The following is a 21470-nucleotide window of genomic DNA, read 5'->3' as shown; positions in this document are numbered from 1 at the left end:
CCCTCGGGCTCCGGCCGGCGGCGGCGGCGGCGGCTCCGCTCCGCACTGCCCGGCGCCGCCTCGCCATGGACGCGCGCGGGGGCGGCGGGCGGCCCGGGGAGAGCCCGGGCGCGACCCCCGCGCCGGGGCCGCCGCCGCCGCCGCCGCCCGCGCCCCCCCAACAGCAGCCGCCCCAGCCGCCGCCGCCCGCTCCCCCTCCGGGCCCCGGGCCCGCGCCCCCTCAGCAGCCGCCCCGAGCAGAGGCGGCGCCCCCCGAGGCGGCGGACGAGGGCGGCCCGCGGGCCCGGCTCCGCAGCCGCGACAGCTCGTGCGGCCGCCCTGGCACCCCGGGCGCGGCGAGCACGGCCAAGGGCAGCCCGAACGGCGAGTGCGGGCGCGGCGAGCCGCAGTGCAGCCCCGCGGGGCTGGAGGGCCCGGCGCGGGGGCCCAAGGTGTCGTTCTCGTGCCGCGGTGCGGCCGCGGGGCCACCGCCGGGGCCGGGCGCAGGGCCGGGGCCGGGGCCGGCAGATGAGGCGGGCAGCGAGGAGGCGGGCCCGGCCGGGGAGCCGCGCGGCAGCCAGGCCAGCTTCATGCAGCGCCAGTTCGGCGCGCTCCTGCAGCCGGGCGTCAACAAGTTCTCGCTGCGGATGTTCGGTAGCCAGAAGGCCGTGGAGCGCGAGCAGGAGCGCGTTAAGTCAGCGGGGGCCTGGATCATCCATCCGTACAGCGACTTCAGGTACCGCCTCCGGGAGGGCCGGCCAGCGCGGAGGGGGCCCGGCGAGCGGACGCGCGCGGGGCTGTCCTTGGAGCGTCTTGGGGAGGGCGGGGCGGCGCGCCCGGCCGGTGACCTCGGGGGCTCCTCGGTGACCTCGGGAGTGCCCGGGACCCGCCCAGGAGTGACCCGGGCTCGCGAGGCTCCTCCCTTTGGGGGGTTCAGGGGGGCGCGCGCGGGCTCCCGGGGTGACCCCGGTGGGCCCCCTCCCACGCACCCTGACATCCCCGGCCCTGCAGCGCGGCGGCTGGGGTGGGCGCACATCGAAGGCCGCAGGGCCAGGGTCTGGGCGCTGGGGGGCGGAGAGGACGAATAGAGGGGAACGTGGGCACCAGGGAGCAGAGAGGCAGGAGAGAGGAGGAAAGAAGGGCGCCCCGGAGGACGCGGCCGAGAGAGGCCAACGGAGAAGGGGTTAAGCGAATTCGGGACGCTCTCACGGTCTCCACCTGAGCCCCGCGCCAGGAGGAGGCATGTCCGGGATCCTTGGGCCTGGGTTGCGTGCGAAGAGGAGGCGCTGAGCGCGTGGGGTACCCAGGCTGTGTGTTCTATGAGCCCCTCAACCCGAGCCGCTGGGTGGTGCGCCCATGTGTTGGTGGGTGTGTAGATGTCAATATAGATTAAACTGGTTAATGCCTGGAAAGGCTTAGAGCAAGGCCTGGCGCAGGGCCACGGCCTCATGTTTGGGGTTCTGGTTCCTGGGAGTGCGTTGTGTGGCCAGTGAGAGTGAACAGGAGCATGTGACTGCGGGGGGCAGGGGTTCTGGGGGCCTGGCGATCTGGGGGGAGGCGTGTCCCCGGGGGTGTGTCTGCGTTATGGGTCACTGGTATGTGTTCCAGTGGTGCGTGTGCGCACCCATGTGCAGGGTGTGCCTGTGTCGGTGGGTGTGTATATGTTGGTAGGACGTCTGATTTGTGTGTATTGGGGAGAGGTGGTGTGTGTGTGTGTGCACGTGAGTCAGTGGGCAGTGGTGTGAGCTGTGTGCAGGTGTCAGACGTGGAACCATGAAATTCTGCGTGACCGGGTGAGCCAGAGGGTGTGTGTGTGTTTGTGTCTGGGAGTGGGGTGTGAGTTGGGTGTTGAGGGTGTAGGTGGGACATGCGTTTCCGCCAATCCCGGGTACTTGGGGCAAGCGCTGTTTCAGCACCGCGGACAGCGCCCTGGCCTCTGGGATCCTGCCGGCTCTTTTCCCGCCCTGGTCTCTCCTCCCCCAGTCCTGAGCCCCCAAGACTGGGCTCCGTTTGCCCCTGGACCCCCAGAGCTGGACAAGGGGGCTGTGGAATCTCCCTTTCTCTGGCCCCTCTGCAACCCCCATGCTTGACTGGGGAGCAGACCCAGGGGCACACAAGTCAGACAAAGCCTGGAAGAAAGCCCCAGATTCCAGCTCCCCATCCCTGAGGCCTTCCTGAGAGGTAAAGACGGCTCTGACCAGTAGCCTGGATTTCAAGAGAGGCCAGGGGTGGGGGGACCTCATGAGGGGCCTAGAGGGATTGCCTCTGGGCCCTCCCACCCTGCATGTGAGGGTTCAGCATTTCCCTGCACGTGGCCAGGCTGGAAGGGCTCTGGTCAGTGTCTGGGCTCAGTGTTCCAGTCTGTGAAGTGGGGACAGCAGGGAAGAATGGACTGTGTTTCCAGGGCCCCCTTGTCTGCCTGGCCCCACTGTGAAGGGGGTGCTAGCGCCAGTTTGCCAGAGGGATGTAGGGGACCTGGTGGGCAAGGGGCTGCAGACAGCACCCACTCCTCTTGGTCCCCTCCAGCATGTCTGCCGGCAGCACCTCCCCACCCCCATGCTAGCAGCCCACAAGGGGTGGGTGCAAGGCTGGCGCTGGGAGCTGGCTGCTCTGGCTTCTGCTTGGCTGCAGAGGGGCAGTGTGAGGCTTGGGGGGCAGGTGGGCCAATCCTGGGGTGGATGGGGGGAGAAGGCTGGTAGGAGGAGTGATGCTTGCTCAGCCTTATGCTCCACCATGGGCCTTGTCCCATGCTCTGAGATACAGAGGGGCCATGGGGGCTGTGAGGTCCCAGCTGGGCAGAGAAATTGAAAGATGGGGGGTTGGCAAGTAGGGAGGGGGCAAGTGTGGCCTGTTGTCAGGACTAGGGGAGCAAGTGGTTAGATTTTATTTATTTATTTATTTATTCTGAGACAATGTCTCACTATGTCACCCAGGCTGGAGCACAGTGGCTCCATCATAGCTCACTGCAGCCTCCAACTCCTGGCCTCAAGTGATCCTCCTGCTTCAGCCTCCCAAAGTGCTGGGATAACAAGCATGAGCCACTGCACCTGGCCTCAGAATTTTAAAAAGGACTTAGATGTTGCCAATCTGGGGTGCAATGGGGCCTCTACCAGCCTCCCGTGCTTTGGGACCTGTGCCACTTCCAGACCGTTCTAATTCAATACGGAGACAGACCCCAGGTATATCATAAGAGCAATGCTTCCTGAGCCCCCGTCCCCCCAAGGCCAGGGGCTGTTGGAAACACCTTACGAGTATTGATTTAATATTATTAATTATTACAACGGTGAGGGGGGTGCTGTCCCATTTTACACAGGAGGAAAGGGAGGCTCAGAGAGGTGAAGTTACTTTCTCAAAGCCACACAGCTAGTCGGGCAAATCTGGGATCCCCATCTGGACAGGCTGGCCAGGTGTCCCCACTCTTGGTCACAGGCAGCCCAGCCTCTGCCTGAGTCCCATCCAAGCCAAGGAGAAATGGGAGACACAAGGCATTCTGGGGACTGTTGAAGATGTTGGGGGTCCCCAGGGTGGGCAGTGGGTAATAATGTATGTATCTACGGTAATTTCCTAAAACCACGTGTGTGGAGTGTGGGGAGACTTCTCTGTGCCCACTCTCTGCCTTTGCCCCTTCTGTTCTCACAGCCTGAAGGTGCGGAAACTGGCCCCACTGGTGCAATGCACGGGCACCATTTAAAAGGAAAAGGGAGAAGGAGCCTGCCCTGGCCGCCGGCCCCCAGCCCCACTTCCTGACCCAGAGGCTGGAGGTGCCCCCACCTCCTTGGTGACCTGCACCGGCTGGCACTGAGGACAGGACAGTTAGTGTTTGGTGAACTGGAACAGCCTTCACCCTGCCCAGACTGCAGAGGAGGGGCACTGAGGTGGCCCTGGGCCACCAGAACGGCCGGGCAGAGCCAGGAGCAGGAACGTGGACTGTCTGGGGGCCGGGCCCCACTGCGGAGGTTGTCTCAGAGCAGCTTGCAGCGAGCAAGGGAGGCCTCTGCGTCCATTCGCAGCGGGCTCCGGAGTCAGAGCCCGGACTGGGGCCCAGTGCCTCCCATGAGGCCGGGTCCCTTGGGTCCTCTCTGGGCCCCTCTGCCTCGGTTTCCTCAGATGTGAGGTAGTGGCGGTAGGAGGGAAGAGGGGGCGGGTGTCCAGCTTTCACAAGCAGGCCAACATCTTGTGGGCCTCACACACTTTCATCCCCTCCGGTTCCTGCGGCGCGGCAAGCCTCTGCCCCGCCCTGTTCATCCTCAGCTCTCAGCTCCCAGGGCGCCTCCCCAGGGCCCCACGCTCCCTGCCCGAGGGGCCCGTTCTCTTGATCCTGCTTCAAGTTCCGCGCTGCTCGCTTGCTAGGAAGTGGCCTCCTCCACTTGTCACATCCCAGGCTCTGGCACACCACGGGTGCCACATTTTTGCTGAATTTGCCAAGAGACAGATGCAGGTCCGATCTTGACTAGTTTCCTCGGCAGCCTGGGTGAATCCTGAAGCACAGTGGGTTCACTTAGAAGGCAGGGCCGCGGGGCTGTGGTCAGCTCTCGCCCCAGCGCTTGGCAAGGACAGGCCCCGAGAGATGTTCCAGGAGCTCCCTTGGGGGGATTTGGCAGAGAAGCAAGTTCGAGGAACACAGGGACAGATTTAGGGTTTAGGGGTTTGATTTTCCCTCTTTGCACATTATTAAGGTTTGTGCCTGAATTGGAACAGGTGCGAAAACCAGAGCAAGGGAGGGATTTGGCCTCACGAAATTCCCGGGGCCTTGGCAGGGTCCCTGTCCCTGCCCTGAATAAAACTATTTTAACAATAAATACAGTTCATTCCTACTCCTTTCGCCCCAACCATGCAGGTTCAAACGTGGAAAACCCGAGACGTGCAAAGGAGGAAATCTCTAGCGGGGAGGGGATAGGGCGGCATGGAGACAGTCCCTGTGGGGCCGGCTGCGACCCTGTCTCCCACTGTGGGCTGGTGACTTTCTCTGCCACTTGCTGCCACCCCCTGAGGATGGCCTGCTGGGCGGAGGCCTGAGCGGGTCAGGGCTTTGTCCTTGGGAACTCTGGCCTGGCAGGCAGAGGGCAGGTCCCTGGCGGTGGAACCCTCATCTCCTGAGAGTGCGTGGTCGTGCCAGTAGCTTCCGTACTGCCCTTCATCAGCTCCCATGTCTGTAAGTGCCTCTGAGGTCTGACTTTAGTCTCTCCTGCTGCTGCTGGTTTTCAATGTTCCCGAGTTGTCTCCCATCGGGGAGGCCTTGTGTGAGGGGAGAGAGATGAGTTGGTCCCTGGTGCTGACTCTGTGTCTGTCACATCCCCTGGGGTCCCCCAGGGGGCTGGTGGGGGAGGGCTGGCTCTAAGAACCTGGCAGGACTGGACGCCGGCCCCCACCCCAGATGGCCCAGTGGATCAGCGAGAGATCAGGATGGGGTGCCGCTCTGCAAATCCATGGGTGCTGAATCCCTGCATTAGGGCGCCAGGATAAACCCCACACGGGGGGCGGGAGTGAGGGTTTCTCTGGCTCCCACCAGGCAGGAAGGCTGGCATCGGCCCAGGCCTGCGGGGGGTGAAGGAGGGACAGGGACACCCATTTCCCAGATGAGGAAGGGTCTGCACCGAGGAGCCGGAGGTTGGGGTGGCTGAGGCCTCCCTCCTCTCCAGGCCTTCCCTAAACTCCCTGCACGGCCACAGGCCCTTTGCACCTGCCACTCCCTCTGCATGGTGGTCCCTCCAGCACCTTCCTCTCATTTGCCCAAACGCCACTGCCGCCTCTGAGAAGCCCTCTATCCGCCTTGGGCTGAAGTGCCCCCTGGTTGGTCTCTGTAGCACCCCTGAAGCATCCTGCCCATCTGTCCTGGGGTGGACGGGCCGGGAGCCCACAGGGGGCTGTGCTGTCTGGCCAATGCCCGCCCTGTCTTGGGATGGCCCAGGAGCCTGGCAGTCTTCCCCCGCCGGAGTCTCCCTTTCTTAATCCCTGACACCTGCCACGGATCCTGACTCCACATCCAGGGCTCAGGCTCCTAATCTTCCATTCCGCGGCTCACCCTTAATCCCGACCTCCGGCCCCTAATCCCCTCCCGGATTTCCCATCTGTAATTCCTGGACAGCCTCCCAGCCGAGCCTCGAATCCCTCGGGGAGGGGCCCGGCTTCCCCTGACCTCGGGATCCTAGAACGCCTCTGTTCCAGTGGGGGCTAAAGATCCCTGGGGCAGACCCTCCCTACCACACACAGGGCTGAGGGCCCCACGGGGAGGGAGAAGCCCACCACTTCGGCTCAATAGGCCTCAGTTTCCCCATCTGTCACCCAAGTGGATCAGAAGCCTTGTCCGCCACTTCCCACCCCAGCTGGCCCTGGAGAGATAGGGCCACTCCCAGAGCAGGAACTCGGAAGGGCCCTGAGCTGGGGGCAGGAGGACGGGGCTGGGCTGCGGTCTGCCTGCCTGGGTTCCAGTCCACTCTGTCACTCGCTGCTGGAGGAGCCTGTTTCCCCATCTGAGCTGAGATGAGAGAACGGCTGGGCAGCTGCCAGATAATGAACTGAGCTCAGCGTGTGTCAGCTGCTGGGGGCCCCCTGAAGTCGCCACCTGACTGGGAGGGGGTCCCAGTCGTCTTCTGGTCTCCGGTGCAGATGCAGAGGGTCTCCCTAGGGGACCTGCCTCACCTCGTGCCGTAGCAGCAGGAATCCGCGTGTTTCCGCAGGAGCAGGGTCCTCCTCGGGGGCTCATTGCTATTCGCTGGGAACTATTTTTAAAATACAGGATTTCATTATGGTGGTTAACGTTCTTGCCGCGAAATCCCCGCTTGACAGCCCAGCGGCTTGTCCCTGGTCAGCGCTGGGGCCCGACCAGGAAAGCAGTCGGTGGCCATGGGCTGCCCGCAGCGGCCGGTCCCTGCAGAGGCTGATGGGAAAGGGGCCGCCCAGACTGGCCAAGTCGGGCAGTGAGGCTCAGAGAGGGAAAGTGGTTAGCCCCAGGCTGCACAGCCCAAGGGTAGCGAGCGGTAGGCTCTGGGCCTCCCCAACCCTAGGGACATGGGAACTGAAGACTGGAGGTTCGAGGCCCATGGGAGAAGGTCCCCACACTGTGAGGGGACAGAGGACAGGCCGTGTGGGCCAACGGGCCTGGGTCTCTTCCTGAACCCCCACTTCCTGGCTGGGAATCCTCCTTGGTCTGTCAGTGGGGAGGTGTGGTGCCTGTCCGCACCCTCACCCCAAGAATACAGGAGAGCATGTCACCTGTACAGTCACCTGTACAGGAGGCCCTCATGTCATGTGTCTGTTTAGACTGTTTCTAAGTCCCCAGGGTAGTTTCTAGGCCCCCCCCCTGCGGTTTCTGGGCACCCTTGGTGGTTTCTGGAGCCCCGCCGGGGGTTTCTAGGCCCCTGGCCTTCTCAATTGGTCTTTCCTACTTGTTTTGTTGTGCCCCAAAGGTGGGGGGCAGTCTCAGACCAGAGAGGGTGAGGCTGGGACTCAGAGCTCTACAGTGGACTCTGGGGGCTGAGGGGTGGGCAGGCAGGTGGGGCCCCCCAATCCCATGGGTGTCAGGGCTCTGGGGGTCTTGTCGATGAGCAGATGCCCCAGATCAGGGGTCTGAATTCGTACACAGTGTTGAGATTCAGGCAAAGGAAGGTTTTGAATTTCGAACAGAGTCATTTGATTTTGCCCTTAAAGTTCTGAGGGGGACCCCTCCCCAACCCCAGATGGTGTCAACCCTTGTTAGGTCTCTCAAGGTCTTATTCCCACCCCAGGCAGGTTTGTGAGGGGCTTCCCAAAGGCCCAGCACCCCTCCCCATCATGACTGGAGTCTCCCATGTCCTTTTAAAGATTACAACACATGTGGACTGACGGATGGAAAAAGAGACTGAGGTTCCAAGGGGCTGGAGGAACTCGCCCAAGGTCACTAGTGCCAGTGGGCAGATGCCAACCCAGGCCTGGCTAACGCTACCAGGATGTGAGATGTTGGGTCCCTTCCAGCCTTTGGCTCTCGCAGACTGAGCTGCTGTGAACATCTTGGTACAAATCACTTTTTAATTTTTTTCCATTCCTTTTGGACGATTTCCTTGGGATCAATTCCCCGAAGTGGAACGTCTGGGTCACCCAGGAGGCGTGGTGTTAATAGCTCTTCTCCTGAGGTACCGTCCTGAAAGGAGCCAATTTATGGCAGCTCCTGAGACAGGGAGCTCACCAAGGCTGTGCAGTGCCCGGGCTGACGGACCTTTGTTTGTGCTCACTGGGGGCACCAGTCTTCTCTAGGGGGACGTGGGGGCTCCAGCTGTGATGGGGAGTGGGCGAGGCCTATGAGAAGTCCCCTACAAACCCACCTGGGGAGGGATAGGACCTCGAGAGACCTAAGGAGGGCCGACGCTGACTCCATCTGGGAGTGGGGAGGGGTCCCCCAGTGTGAAGGGGAAAACCAAATAAATGACTGCTCGAAATTCAAGACACAGGGTATGGGGGCTCAGACCCCCTATCTGAGGCATCTGCTCCTCAGCGAGAGCCCCTGGACCCAGAGGCTTTTATTGATTTATTTATTTTTATTTATTTTTCCCCTCAAGACTTTGGGAAGGTGCTCGCTTCGGCAGCACATATACTAAAATTGGAACGATACAGAGAAGATTAGCATGGCCCCTGCGCAAGGATGACACGCAAATTCGTGAAAATAAATAAAAATAAAATAAAATAAAAAATAAAGACTTTGGGAAGAATCTTTTATAGTATATATATTTTTTATCATAAATTTGGCATTTAACTATTTTTAAATGTAAAATTCAGTGACATTCTGTATATTCACATTGTTATGCAAGCACCTACCACTATCTATTGCCAGAACTTTCTCATTATCCCAAACAGAAATTCTGCGCCCATTAACCAATAACTCCCGCTTTCCCTCCCCAGCCCCTGACAACCACGACCACGAATCCACGTCCCGTCTCTGTGGATCTGCCTGTTCTGGACGTTTCACATAAATGGAGTCACACACTGTGTGTCCTTCTGTGTCTGGTGTCTCTCACTGAGCACGATGTCCTCAAGGTCCATCCACGCTGCGGCCTGTGTCCCAGCCTCCTTCCCTGTGATGGATGAACAATATTTCATTGTGTGGATGGAACACGTTGTGTGGGTCCACTCATCCATCAGTGGACATGTGCGTTGTGTCCACCTTTTGTCTGTTGTGAATCGTGCTGCTGTGAACACGGGTGTGCAAGTTTCCGTTTGAGTCTTTGGTTTCAATTCTTTGGGCATATACTCAGGAGTGGAATTGCTGGGTCATACGGTAATTCTATTAATATGTTTAACTTTTTAAGGAGCCACCGAACAGTTCTCCCTTGGAGTGGTTTTGATTTGCATTTTCTCGACAGCTGAGGGGCCGGGCATCTGTCCATGTGGCCATCTGTGGAGTCCGTATGACCTCACGGGTAGACGCTTCAGTCACGGCACTGTGCCTGGCCCGTCAACAGATATTCCTTGAATGGATGGGCCTTTTCCGGCCAGTGCCTCCCAGGTGGAATTTCGGGATTGACCTTGGGGACTTGCACCCAGTCTGGGTGTATGGGAGGGAAGCAGCTCATCATCTCTTCTCCACGCGTGTGTGTTATATTCAAGGCCTGAACAGTGCCGAGTCCTGGGATTCTCATCCCTCCCACCCGCTGGGGCCCTCCGCTCTGGCACTGCCCGGCCCCTGCCTTGGCCTGTCTCTGCCTCCTGGATGGGTGCCCCGCTTCCTCCCTGTCTCCTGTCACACATCCAGGGATGTTTCCTGAAATGAAGTCGAGCCTTTCCAGTGGCCCACGGGGGGGCTCCCACTCCTCGGGAGGGCTTTGGGGCCTGGTGGCTCCAGGTCCCACGCAGCAGTTGGCCACACGGCGCCTGCCGCCACACGCTCTCCTGTCTGCACCCCGGTCCTCTCTGCCTGTCTGCTTTTTTCTCTTCCCACAATGTTTTCTAACGCCAACCTTGTGCCAGGCACATTGTCCCTCTTTGGTCATGTGAAACAGTCTATTTTGGGCATCCTCCTGGGCTTGGCTGGGGCTCCTGCCTCTTCCAGGAGGGAAGGTCAGACTGGGCCACAGGGAGGGACCTGGGCTGCAGGAGCCTTCCTGGAGGTGGGGTCCATGCGGCCACGACCTTGCGCAGGAGGGGGACAGGTGGGGACGGCTCCCCAGCGAGGGTGCGGTGGGGCCCGGAGGCTGAACGGCGCCTTCCCCCAGGTTCTACTGGGACTTCACCATGCTGCTGTTCATGGTGGGAAACCTCATCATCATCCCCGTGGGCATCACCTTCTTCAAGGACGAGACCACGGCCCCGTGGATCGTGTTCAACGTGGTCTCGGACACCTTCTTTCTCATGGACCTGGTGCTGAACTTCCGCACGGGCATCGTGATCGAGGACAACACGGAGATCATCCTGGACCCCGAGAAGATCAAGAAGAAGTACCTGCGCACGTGGTTCGTGGTGGACTTCGTGTCCTCCATCCCCGTGGACTACATCTTCCTCATCGTGGAGAAGGGCATCGACTCCGAGGTCTACAAGACGGCGCGCGCCCTGCGCATCGTGCGTTTCACCAAGATCCTCAGCCTCCTGCGGCTGCTGCGCCTGTCGCGCCTCATCCGCTACATCCACCAGTGGGAGGAGGTGCGGCGGGGCGTGGGCGTGGGCCACGAAAGTGCTGGGGCGGGGCCAAGGATGTGGGGGCAGGGCCAGAAGAGGGTGGGGGCTGGACTATGGCTGCAGGGGCGGAGCCATGTGGGGGTACGGGTTGAGCTATGGCCGAGGGGGCAGGGCCATGGGGCGTGGGGGCGGGACCATGGCTGCGGGGGCGGGGCGACGGAGGCACTGGGGCAGGTGGGCGGTACTACAGGTGCGGGGGTCGGGGGTTTCGGGCCCTGATGGGAGGCACCTGGCAGGGATACGGGATACGCGGGTCCAGGGGCTGCGCCACGGGGGAAAAGACGGCAGGGCTCTGGGTTCAGGGCGGGCCCCAGGCTGCCAGGGGCGGAGCCAGGGTGGGGGGCCAGGAATTAGGATGGGTGGCCGGCCTAGTGGGGCCACCGGCCGAGCCCCGGAGCGGAGTCCCAGGGATTGCAGGGAGGGGTCATGGGAGCCACAGGGGCAGAGCCTGGGGGTGCTCACCCAGGCGCTACAAGGCGGAGCCGCGGGCCGGATCCTGCACATCCACAGCCCCCTTGACCATGGGGAAACTGAGGCTCTGAGAAGCAAAGCCACGCCCCCTCCCTCAAGTCCAGACCCGCCCCCCATCCTGCCTCGGGACTGAGGCTGCCCTGACTCCAGCGGCTCTAGTCGTCCAGGCAGGGGACGGCGCCGAGCCTGGCGTGGGTGGTGGTCCCTGGAGGGGAGCTCCGGCGTCTGGTGGGGCAGACTGGGCAGGGATCACGTGCTGCCGCGGTCGGGAACGGAAGGGACGGGGGTCCCTCTGGGGGCTGCTTCCTCCGCCGTCCGGGCGGGCAGGGGTCCGCGGGACCCTCACAGCCGCCCCCTCCGCACAGATCTTCCACATGACCTACGACCTGGCGAGCGCCGTCATGCGCATCTGCAACCTCATCAGCATGATGCTGCTGCTGTGTCACTGGGACGGCTGCCTGCAGTTCCTGGTGCCCATGCTGCAGGACTTCCCGCGCAACTGCTGGGTCTCCATCAACGGCATGGTGGTGAGCGCCGAGCGCCGGACGGGGGCGACCCCAGCAGCGCCTAGTCCCCCCATTGGCGCCCCCTGGGTGGCTGAAGGCGACTTCAGCCTTTCAGACCTGGGGCCATCCAGAGGCAACCAGTTTCCATCGTTCCAGGGCGACTGTGACCATTTTGATCACCCAGACATCTGCTTAGTGATTTTCCCAATTGATTCGCCTTTTTAATGTACATACACTTAACTTAAAGGCGCATACCTGTAGTCCCAGCTACTAGGGAGGCTGAGGCAGGAGGATCGCTTGAGGCCAGGAATTCGAGGCTGCAGTGAGCTGTGATTGTGCCTGTGAATAAGCCACTGTGCTCCAACCTGGGCAACACATTGAGACCCCATCTATAAAAATTTTTTTTAATTAAAAAAAAATCCTTTCCCATATTGGCCTAAAAGAAAATAAAAGGAAAAAACAAAAAAAATTTACATCATAACTCTCGAATGGGAAAGTGGTTTTATGAGCCCTAAGAAATAAGTGTCCAGAACTAAACAATTCATAAGAAAAAATAATAATAATAATTGAAGGAAGTCCCGGGCACCTGTTGCTTCCTGGTTGACTGTTAAAAAAGGCACATCTCGGGCACTGCAGGAGTGAACGTCGGGTTCGTGCCCAGTGAGCCTTTCTTCCAGCCTGGGGATTGCTGTGTACGGCCTGCGGGCACATATGGGACTTGGGATGTTTTTGGTTTGGACACAGAGCAGGTGGGCATGGATGGGTCGGGAGCTGCAGAGGGGAAGCCCACAGGCGCCTCTTCCCGGCGTCTGGCACAGCTGCTCGGGCTGAGGCAGCCCATTGTCTGACGGCCACTTGTGCATGTGGGCCATTTCCTGAACAGGGCCCACTGCCCCCCTTCCCCGGCCGGGTCAACTGAGGACTCGGTGGGGGGCACCTCCCGGGCCAGCCTGGTGCCTCTGCCCTCCCTGCCCCTCAGGCCTGATTCTGGGGCCCCCTGGAATTTTCATGGCCTCATAGTCTGATGAGAGGCTGCAAAGGCATAGGGGCCAGACTCTGGCCCTCTGGGTCTTAGTTCCCGTTGGTTACCTCTGAGCATGGGGAGCTCACCTCCTCCGGTGCCTGGGGGAGGGCAGTGGGTGGGCCCTCAGGGGCCAGGGCTCCCTGGGTTGTGAGTGCCCACCGCCCTCCCCCTGTGGCCTTGCAGAACCACTCCTGGAGCGAGCTCTACTCCTTCGCGCTCTTCAAGGCCATGAGCCACATGCTGTGCATTGGGTATGGCCGGCAGGCGCCTGAGAGCATGACTGACATCTGGCTGACCATGCTCAGCATGATCGTGGGTGCCACCTGCTACGCCATGTTCATCGGCCATGCCACTGCCCTCATCCAGTCGCTGGATTCCTCTCGGCGCCAGTACCAGGAGAAGGTGAGGGGTCAGGCCCACCCTGGGGTCTGAGTGGGGAGGCAGGGCCCACCCTGGGTCCGAGCGGGGAGGCCCAGCCCACTCTGGGGTCTGGGGGGTGGCCCACCCGACCCCCCTCACAGCCCTGCGTGGTGTGTGTGCTCAGGGCAGAAACAGAGGAGGGGCCCAGGTGGGGTCTGGGGGCAGTGTGGTGGGAGGCAGGGACCTCCCACCTGATTCCTCTGTGGCGGAATCAAGAGGAGAAAGGAAAGCCCCGGGGCAGAGGGAGCACCTCCTGGGAAGTGCTCTAGGAGGAGTCCTTGGTCAGGCAGCTTCCTGGGACTGGGGGCTGCAGGGGAACCCCAGAGGGAGAACTGGAGAGCTGGCCTCTCTTGGAGGCTGGGCTGCGTGGGGGGTCAGTGGGCTAGCTCAGGACCGGCTGGGGTGGGGAGGGTACCCAGTGGAGTCCAAGAGGCCTGGGTCCCTCCCGGCACAGCTTCAGGGAAGAGCAGGGCTGTCTGGCCGCTCAGACGTGGCCTCCTATCAGGGAGAGTGTCCTTAGGGCTAGTCCTAGGGTCAGCCGTGGGGGCCCCTTGGGGGCCAGGAAGGGTGGAGGGAGTTGGGCCTCACTCTCCACTCTGTGCCTCAGTTTCTCCCCTCTGGGGCTGCCCTGTCTGTCCTGCTGCCCTGATGGCTGGCTTGGCCAGGAGCTGCAATCCCCCAGCAGGGCCAGCCGGGTCAGCTGGGCCCTGTGCCAGGCGCCCGGCTGTCCGGAAGCCGTGGGCCTCACACCCAAACACGAGCTGGTGCCACCACCCGCCCGCCGTCACGGGTTCCGCTGAGCTCAGGACAGCTGCGGCTGGGCGGGATTGGGGCGGAAGTGGGGCAGGGGCACCCTTGGGGGCACCGTCCTGGGGACAGCAGGGCCTGGCACCTCTGCCTGGCCCCACACCCCTGCCCTGATGGCTGACCTGTGGCTTCTAGAAAGATCACCCAGAGGGAAACAAGGGCCACCAGCATGTGGGGGGACCTGGGGAGTTCAGTCTGGCCTCCCAGAAGAAACCCTCCCCTCAGCCGGCGCGGTGGCTCACAACTGCAGTCCCAGCTACTTGGGACGCCGAGGCGGGAGGATCACTTGAGCCCAGGAGTCAGAGGCTGCAGTGAGCTGTGATCTCGCCACTGCACTCCAGCCTGGGCGACAGAGCGAGATGCTGTCTCAAAAAACAAAAACAAAACAAAACACCGAGTGGAGATATTCACCCATTTCTCAGGGTAGGGTTGCCAGATAAAATTCAGGATACCGAGTTGAATTTGAATTTCACATAAACAGCAAGTTTTCTTAGTATAAGTGTGTCCCAAATATTGCATGGGATATACTTCGATGAAATATTTTTGTTTATCTGAAATTCTGCTTTAACTGGGAATCCTGAATTTTGTCTGGCAACCCTACCCCTGAGAATTAATTCAATGTCATTTTGGAATTATTATTTAGAATATTAGTCATGATAGATTATTCAGAATATTAATGAAGAATTAACTTACCATTTAACTTCAAATTTAAATGTAGAAATCAGTATTTGTTGTTGTGAAGTGTGGGCAGGAGGACCCAGCCGGTGCCCTGGGCTGGGCTGGCCTCCCGGCGGTGGCGCCTGACCCGGCCCCTGCCCCGGCCCCTGCCCCACACAGTACAAGCAGGTGGAGCAGTACATGTCCTTCCACAAACTGCCGGCCGACTTCCGCCAGAAGATCCACGACTACTACGAGCACCGCTACCAGGGCAAGATGTTCGACGAGGACAGCATCCTGGGCGAGCTCAATGGGCCCTTGCGGGAGGTGAGGCGGGCGCCGGGGGCGGGGGGTGGCTGCAGGACTCAGGGTCAGCCACGCTCTGCCCAGCTGCCAGGCTCTAGGTTCTGGAGGGCAGGCGTGGCCAGCCCAGCTGCAGCATGAAGGACTTAAGCTAGACTTGCACACACACCCTCCCCACGCCAGACACCTTTCCGTGAAGCCTCACTGCTGCCTCCTTGGACACCGCAGACACCCCCTGCCTGGTTCCACTTCCTCGTAAGCAGACCTACCGAGGTCCGTGCCATGCAGAAGCAGGGCAGGCTGCAGTGGGGACCTTGCTCCAGGGCGAGTTGTCCAGCCCTGCTGAGCACCAGGGCCTGACCAGCTGGTTTAAATCCCAGCTGTGGCCCCTGGAGCCTCTGCAACCCTTGGGTAAGTTTCCTGGGGCTGCTGTGACAGACACCTACATGCTTAAAAAACAGATTTATTCTCTCACAGTCTGGAGGCCAGAAGTCCAAAATCAAGGTTTCACAGGGCCATGCTCCCCACAAAGGCTCCAGAGGAGGATCCTTCCTGCCTCTTCCAGTTTCCAGGGGCCCCAGGCGTCCCTTGGCTTGTGGACACAGCCCTCCGATCTTTGCTTCCATCTTCATGCAGCCTCCCCCCCCCCCCCCCCCCCCCGTGTTTCTCTCCCGGGGCCCACCCCCTCCAGCGCAGGCCCATCCTGATTACATACACCTGCAAAGACTACTTCCTCCCAAGGTCCCATTCACGGGTACCAGGGGTCTGCACTTCCCACAACACTTGCCCAGCAGTTAGTGCCGACTGTGTGCCCTGCCCTGTGCATGGTGGTGGGGCAGGGGGACAGAGGACAGTGACACAGAAGGTGTTGGAGAGAGAAGCCCTGGGAGAACCAGAGCAGGGAGGGGCACGATGGGGCGGCGCGAGCTGCTCTGGTGTCCCAGGCAGAGGGCACAGCAAGGGCAAAGGCCCCCAGGAGGCAATGATGACGTGGGCTTGGAGACAGGCCTGACACTCAGGGCCTCTGGGGTCGGGGGGGGCCCTGGGATGTCTTTGGGGGGGAGCCCATTTACACACACTGCCTCCCAGGAGGCAGGCGCGGTGGTTAACTTTATTGGAAATGTTTAATTGCATTTGATGATTATTTTCATTCATTCATTTAATAGAGACAGAACTCGCCACAAAATGCATGAAATTCCGTGGTTTTTAGTATCTTCACAGAGTTGTGCAACCATCACCACTCTCGTCAGCCCAAAAGGAAACCTGGGCTGTTAGCCATCACTCCCCTGGCCCCCTGGCCCTGGCAACCTGCACTTAATAATTATCTAGGCGTTGGCAAGTTCCAAAGTGAAGTCTACAAAGCTGCATATGTTCAGAAAAGTCCAGCTTCTGTCCTGTCCCAGTCTCTCTGCCCAGTTTCCACTGCCTGTGCCCTTCCACTTGCTTTTTTTAATACCTGATTGCTGTGGAGTTTACTATCTATTTTTTACATACTACAGGTGCTCAATACATACTTCCTGTATAGTAGGCCCCTGATACCTGTTTGCTATATACAGCAGGTGCACAATGCATGCTTGCTGTACACATCCAGGTTATAGAGGGATTCACTTACGTTTTCTTCTGGTTCTTGTATTGTTTCGCTTTTCAGTTTTAGACCCCCGAGACCCCTTTGGAACTTGTCCCAGTACGTGGCATGGGGACGTGTTTGCCTGCCGTGCGGCCAAGCGCCCCCTCTCTGCCCCGTAGGGGTCACTTTCGCTTTATGCTAAAATTCCATATATGCTTGGTTCTATTTCTGGACTTTTAATCCATCCCCTGCGAGTGCCAAACCCACGTGGTTGGATCACAGAGGCTTTACAGTGTGTTTCGGAACCTTGCCGGGCAGCCCCGCCTCCCTGCTCTTGTTTTTCTTGGGTTCCCCGTGGTTTTTTGCTCATTTGTTCTTCTAAATGAGCTTGAGGAGCGTCAGTCACTAGACAAGCAAACTCGATGGTGTTTTCACTGGGATCATGTCAAACGTGTCCATGAGCAGTGAGAATGGGCGCTGCACAATGGAGAGGATTCTAAGAAGTCCAAGCCCCTTCCGTGCTTTCAGAGGTTTCTTCATGTAGGTTTGGACTTTCCTTGCTAAATGCACTTTACTTAACTCTTCATGCGGATGCAGATGGTGGCTTCTTGACCATTGCCTCTTCTTCCAAGTGGTTTTTGTTTATATATATTAATACAAAGGCTGTCAGTTTTTTCTTTAAGGTAAGGTTTTCTTTCTATTAAAACATATCTTACAGAAAAGTGCCCGTGTCGTGAGGGCACAGCTCATTAGCTATCCTGTAAAGTGAACACTGTATAACCACCACCTGGATCAAATACAGAACATTTCCATGCCCGGAAGCTTCCTTGCCAAGGGCAGCTGTCACCCTGACTTCCACCACCATCGATTGATTTTAAGGTCCTTGGCTTTTATGTTTTTGTTTTTTTTTTTTTTTTTTAATCACCTGCTATCTTGCCTAAGTTCCCTTACGTTGTAGTTTACCATTGATTCTTTCGGGCTTTCTAGGTAGTCGTATTGTCTGCAAAGAGAATTTTTGTTTTTCCCTTCCAAGTCTTAAATCTCTAATCACTTTTTCTTGTCTGACTGCATTTGCCACTCCAAAACAGTGTTAAGTTGTAAGGTTTTCTTGCTCTTGTCTTTGGTGGCAAAACCTCCAGTGTTTGCCTGTTAAGAAACATGCTGGCTGTCACGCTGCAGTGTTAAACCCGTTTCACAGACAAGGAAGCCGAAGCTCCCAGGGATGAAACGGTCCCAAAGGTAGAGTGAGAAAGAAGAGCCAGAGCCACACTCTGATGCCACCTCTGCCTCCACCCTTGCAGGAGATTGTCAACTTCAACTGCCGGAAGCTGGTGGCTTCGATGCCGCTGTTCGCCAACGCTGACCCCAACTTTGTCACGGCCATGCTGACCAAACTCAAGTTCGAGGTCTTCCAGCCAGGTGACTACATCATCCGCGAGGGCACCATCGGCAAGAAGATGTACTTCATCCAGCACGGTGTGGTCAGCGTGCTGACCAAGGGCAACAAGGAGATGAAGTTGTCCGACGGCTCCTATTTCGGGGGTGAGCCTGCGGGCAGCAGAGCTGCACCCTTCCCAGGGACACAAAGGGGAAGGCGGGGACTTGGCCTTACTGGGTGTGGGCCCGTGGGGGTGTGGGCCCGTGGGGGCGTGGGCCGTGGTTGGGACAGGCGTCAGGAGGAGCCTCTGGCGGAAGGGCCAGCGCCCGCCCCGGTGCAGAGGTTGGACTGTGCTCTTGGGGAGGGCCGATCCTGGCGGTGGGTGAGGGCAGAGGGCACTGCCCGGCAGCTGAGGTGCCTCTCTCCGCCGCATGCAGAGATCTGCCTGCTCACGCGGGGCCGGCGCACGGCCAGCGTGCGGGCCGACACCTACTGCCGCCTCTACTCGCTGAGCGTGGACAACTTCAACGAGGTGCTGGAGGAGTACCCCATGATGCGACGGGCCTTCGAGACCGTCGCCATCGACCGCCTGGACCGCATCGGTGAGTGGGCCGGCCATTGCCAGGGGGAATCGGGCTGCCCCAGGAGGAGTGTGGCTGGCGGCCCTCCGAGTCCCTTTGGATCCTGACTGATGCTCTGACCTGCTGTCCCACTCTGGCCAGATGCAGCCTCAGTTTCCCAAGGAAGAGAAAGTATGGGGTGTTTGCAGTTGTGCACAGCTTCTGCTCATTTGGCAAATGTTTGAGCACCTAAAGTGTGCTGGGGGGCAGATGTGAGCCATGAGGCTGACTCAAGGGCTGCCTTTATAAGGCTTATGGTCTGGTGGTCAAATCACTCAGCCCAGCCGTGTGCCAGGAGGGGATGGGGGTGGGGGCTTCCCTGAGGAGGTAATGCTGAGCAGAGACCAGGATGAGTAAGCAATGCCATGTAGAAAGGGGGAAGATGTGTTCCTGGAGTGGGCACAGCATGTGCAAAGGCCCTGAGGTGGGAAGGAGGCCTAAGGTCTAGAGCCACGGAAGCGGGGAGGAGGGAGGCTGGGGAGGCAGGTGGGGGCCAAACACACAGTCTCCTGTAAATCAGCACCACAGAGTCCTGGCAGGTTCTAGGTGGGGGACGACCTGTCCAGACTTGCTTTCTATGAGGGGGGCAGTGTCCAGGGGGGAGACAGTGGTCTGGGGAGGTAGCCTCAGGGCAGGGAGAGGTGGGGGACCCCAGATGTGGCTGAGAGATGTGCCCTCAGGACTTACTGACAACTGGATGCAGGAGCCAGGGAGATGGTGGCCCTGGTGCTGTTTGGGGGAATGGAGAGGTGTTAGGGAATTCCATAGTATACACAAGGCACTCAACACGTTTATATGTGATAGGCATTCAATGATTTGCTCCAAGCAATAGGTGTTCAACACATTTCTGAATGGCAGGTGCATAGATATACTTGCTGTATACAGTAGGCACTCAGCCTGTGTATAGCCACGTGTTCTGGGTGTGCTTGTTGTACACTGTGGGCACTCAATACATGATTACTGTATGCAGGAGAGGAATATACATGTATATTTGGTTTAGAGTGATACCTGCTCCATGTAAACAGCAGGTACTCAATACATGATTGCTGTATGCAGAAGGTGCTCCATGTGTAGTGGCTGTACAGTACTCAATACTTGTTTTCTTGTATATAGCAAGGTGCTCAGCCTATGTACAACAGGGACTCAATACCTGCTTGTTCTGCACAGCAGGTACTCCATACCTAGTCCCTATAGGCAGAAGGGGCTACATTGTTCTTGTATACAATAGGAGCTCAATACCTGTTTGCTATATACAATAGGTGCTCCAATATACATGCTCTACACAGTAGGTGCTCAGCCTATACACAGCGGGCATTTCATGCATTCTGGCTATACAGAGTAGGTGCTCAATACCTGCTTATTATATACAGCAGGCACTCAATATGCTTGTTCTACACAGCAGGTGCTCCTTGTGTACTGTTATATACAGCAGCCACCCACACCTGCTTACTCTACACAGCAGGTACTCGGCCTATACACAGCGGGCATTCCACATGTGCTTGTTGTATACAGCAGGCACACACACCTGCTTGCCCTACCCGGCAGGTGCTCAACCTCTACACAGCAGGCATTCCATGAGTACTAGCTGTGCACTGCAGGCGCTTGACCCCTGCTTGCTCTACACAGCAGGCGCTCACTCCTTGTGAGCTGCTGTACACAGCAGGCGCCGAAGGAGTGCTCACCGCTGGCACCCTCCCGCAGGCAAGAAGAACTCGATCCTGCTGCACAAGGTGCAGCACGACCTCAACTCGGGCGTGTTCAACAACCAGGAGAACGCGATCATCCAGGAGATCGTCAAGTACGACCGCGAGATGGTGCAGCAGGCCGAGCTGGGCCAGCGCGTTGGCCTCTTCCCGCCGCCGCCGCCGCCACAGGTCACCTCGGCCATCGCCACGCTGCAGCAGGCCGTGGCCATGAGCTTCTGTCCGCAGGTGGCGCGCCCGCTTGTGGGGCCGCTGGCGCTCGGCTCCCCTCGCCTCCTGCGCCGCCTGCCCCCCGGGCCCGCGCCAGCCGCCGCCTCGCCGGGGCCCCCGCCTTCTGCCAGCCCCCCGGGCGCGCCCGCCAGCCCCCGGGCGCCGCGGACCTCGCCCTACGGCGGCGCGCCCGGCTCACCCGCCGCCCCCCGCGCCGGGCCCGCGCTGCCCGCGCGCCGCCTGAGCCGCGCGTCACGCCCGCTGTCCGCCTCGCAGCCCTCGCTGCCCCACGGGGCCCCCGGCCCCGCGGCCTCAGCGCGCCCGGCCAGCAGTTCCACGCCGCGCCTGGGGCCCGCGCCCGCCGCCCGGGCCGCCGCGCCCAGCCCGGACCGCAGGGACTCGGCCTCGCCCGGCGCCGCCGGCGGCCTCGACCCGCTGGACTCCGCGCGCTCGCGCCTCTCGTCCAACTTGTGACCCTCGCCGCGCCGCCCCGCGGGCCCGGGCTGGCCGGGGGCGGGCCGTCATCCAGACCAAAGCCATGCCATTGCGCGCTGCCCCGGCGCCCGCCCGCCCCAGAAGCCATAGAGAAGAGGTAGGTAGTTGTAGTCGGACGGGCGGGCCGGGCTGGCGGGGCAGCCGCCTTCGCGCCCCCGGCCGTCCCCCCTCACTGCCCTGCGCCCACCCCCATCGCCCCTGCCCCCGGCGGCGGCCTGGTGTGCGTGCGAGGGGCTCTCTTCACCTCGGTGCCTCAGTTCCCCCAACTGTAAGGCGGGGACGGGGCGGCCCGTGGCCAGGAGGAGATGGCTGTGCAGTCCCGCCCGCCCCCACCCTCGTAGGTGGCTCGCCGTCTGATGAGGATTGTTTTTTAAGTGCAATACTTGGCCTGCCGGCTTCCCGCTGCCCCCATCGCGCTCACGCAATAACCGGCCCGTCCCCACGTGCCCCGCGGTGCCCTCCCTGGAGCGGGCACGCCCGGCTCCCAGCACTGCATCAGGGCCCGGGCGTGGGGCAAGGCCGGGGGTCCCTCCGTCATGATGAATGTACTGACGAGCCGAGGCAGCAGCGCCCCCACCGCAGCCCCCATGCCCCATTAACCCCCACACCCCCATTCCGCGCAATAAACGACAGCATTGGCGCCCAGCCTGCCGTGTCTGATTGCTTGGGGCCGGCCCCAAAAGCAGCGG

At 60.1% G+C, this 21470-nt stretch overlaps 1 protein-coding gene and 1 non-coding gene across 2 annotated transcripts; both read left to right on the top strand.

Moving 5' to 3' along the window:
• HCN2 (hyperpolarization activated cyclic nucleotide gated potassium and sodium channel 2) lies at positions 1 to 21424 on the top strand. The gene is made up of 8 exons (XM_069481341.1): positions 1 to 715; positions 10161 to 10584; positions 11457 to 11618; positions 12805 to 13023; positions 14686 to 14832; positions 17677 to 17917; positions 18191 to 18355; positions 20075 to 21424. Exons 1-8 carry the CDS (start codon positions 66 to 68, stop codon positions 20758 to 20760), a joined length of 2694 nt encoding a protein of 897 aa, XP_069337442.1. The 5' UTR covers positions 1 to 65; the 3' UTR covers positions 20761 to 21424.
• Positions 8522 to 8628, top strand: LOC138380999 (U6 spliceosomal RNA). Its single transcript, XR_011232956.1, has one exon. It is a non-coding gene; the product is annotated as a U6 spliceosomal RNA (small nuclear RNA).
• Positions 21425 to 21470: the final 46 nt, after the last annotated feature.

The sequence above is a fragment of the Eulemur rufifrons genome, chromosome 2, assembly GCF_041146395.1.
Source record: "Eulemur rufifrons isolate Redbay chromosome 2, OSU_ERuf_1, whole genome shotgun sequence".
NCBI classification, from domain to species: Eukaryota; Metazoa; Chordata; class Mammalia; order Primates; family Lemuridae; genus Eulemur; species Eulemur rufifrons.
The sequence above is the reverse complement of the archived record's forward strand: the minus strand, read 5'-3'. Positions and strand labels throughout refer to the sequence as shown.

Coding starts and splice junctions, on each gene's coding strand:
- HCN2 (XM_069481341.1), top strand. CDS start 66: ATGGACGCGCGCGGGGGCGGCGGGCGGCCCGGGGAGAGCCCGGGCGCG. Junction 716..10,160: donor CATCCGTACAGCGACTTCAG/GTACCGCCTCCG, acceptor GCCTTCCCCCAG/GTTCTACTGGGACTTCACCA. Junction 17,918..18,190: donor CGACGGCTCCTATTTCGGGG/GTGAGCCTGCGG, acceptor CGCCGCATGCAG/AGATCTGCCTGCTCACGCGG.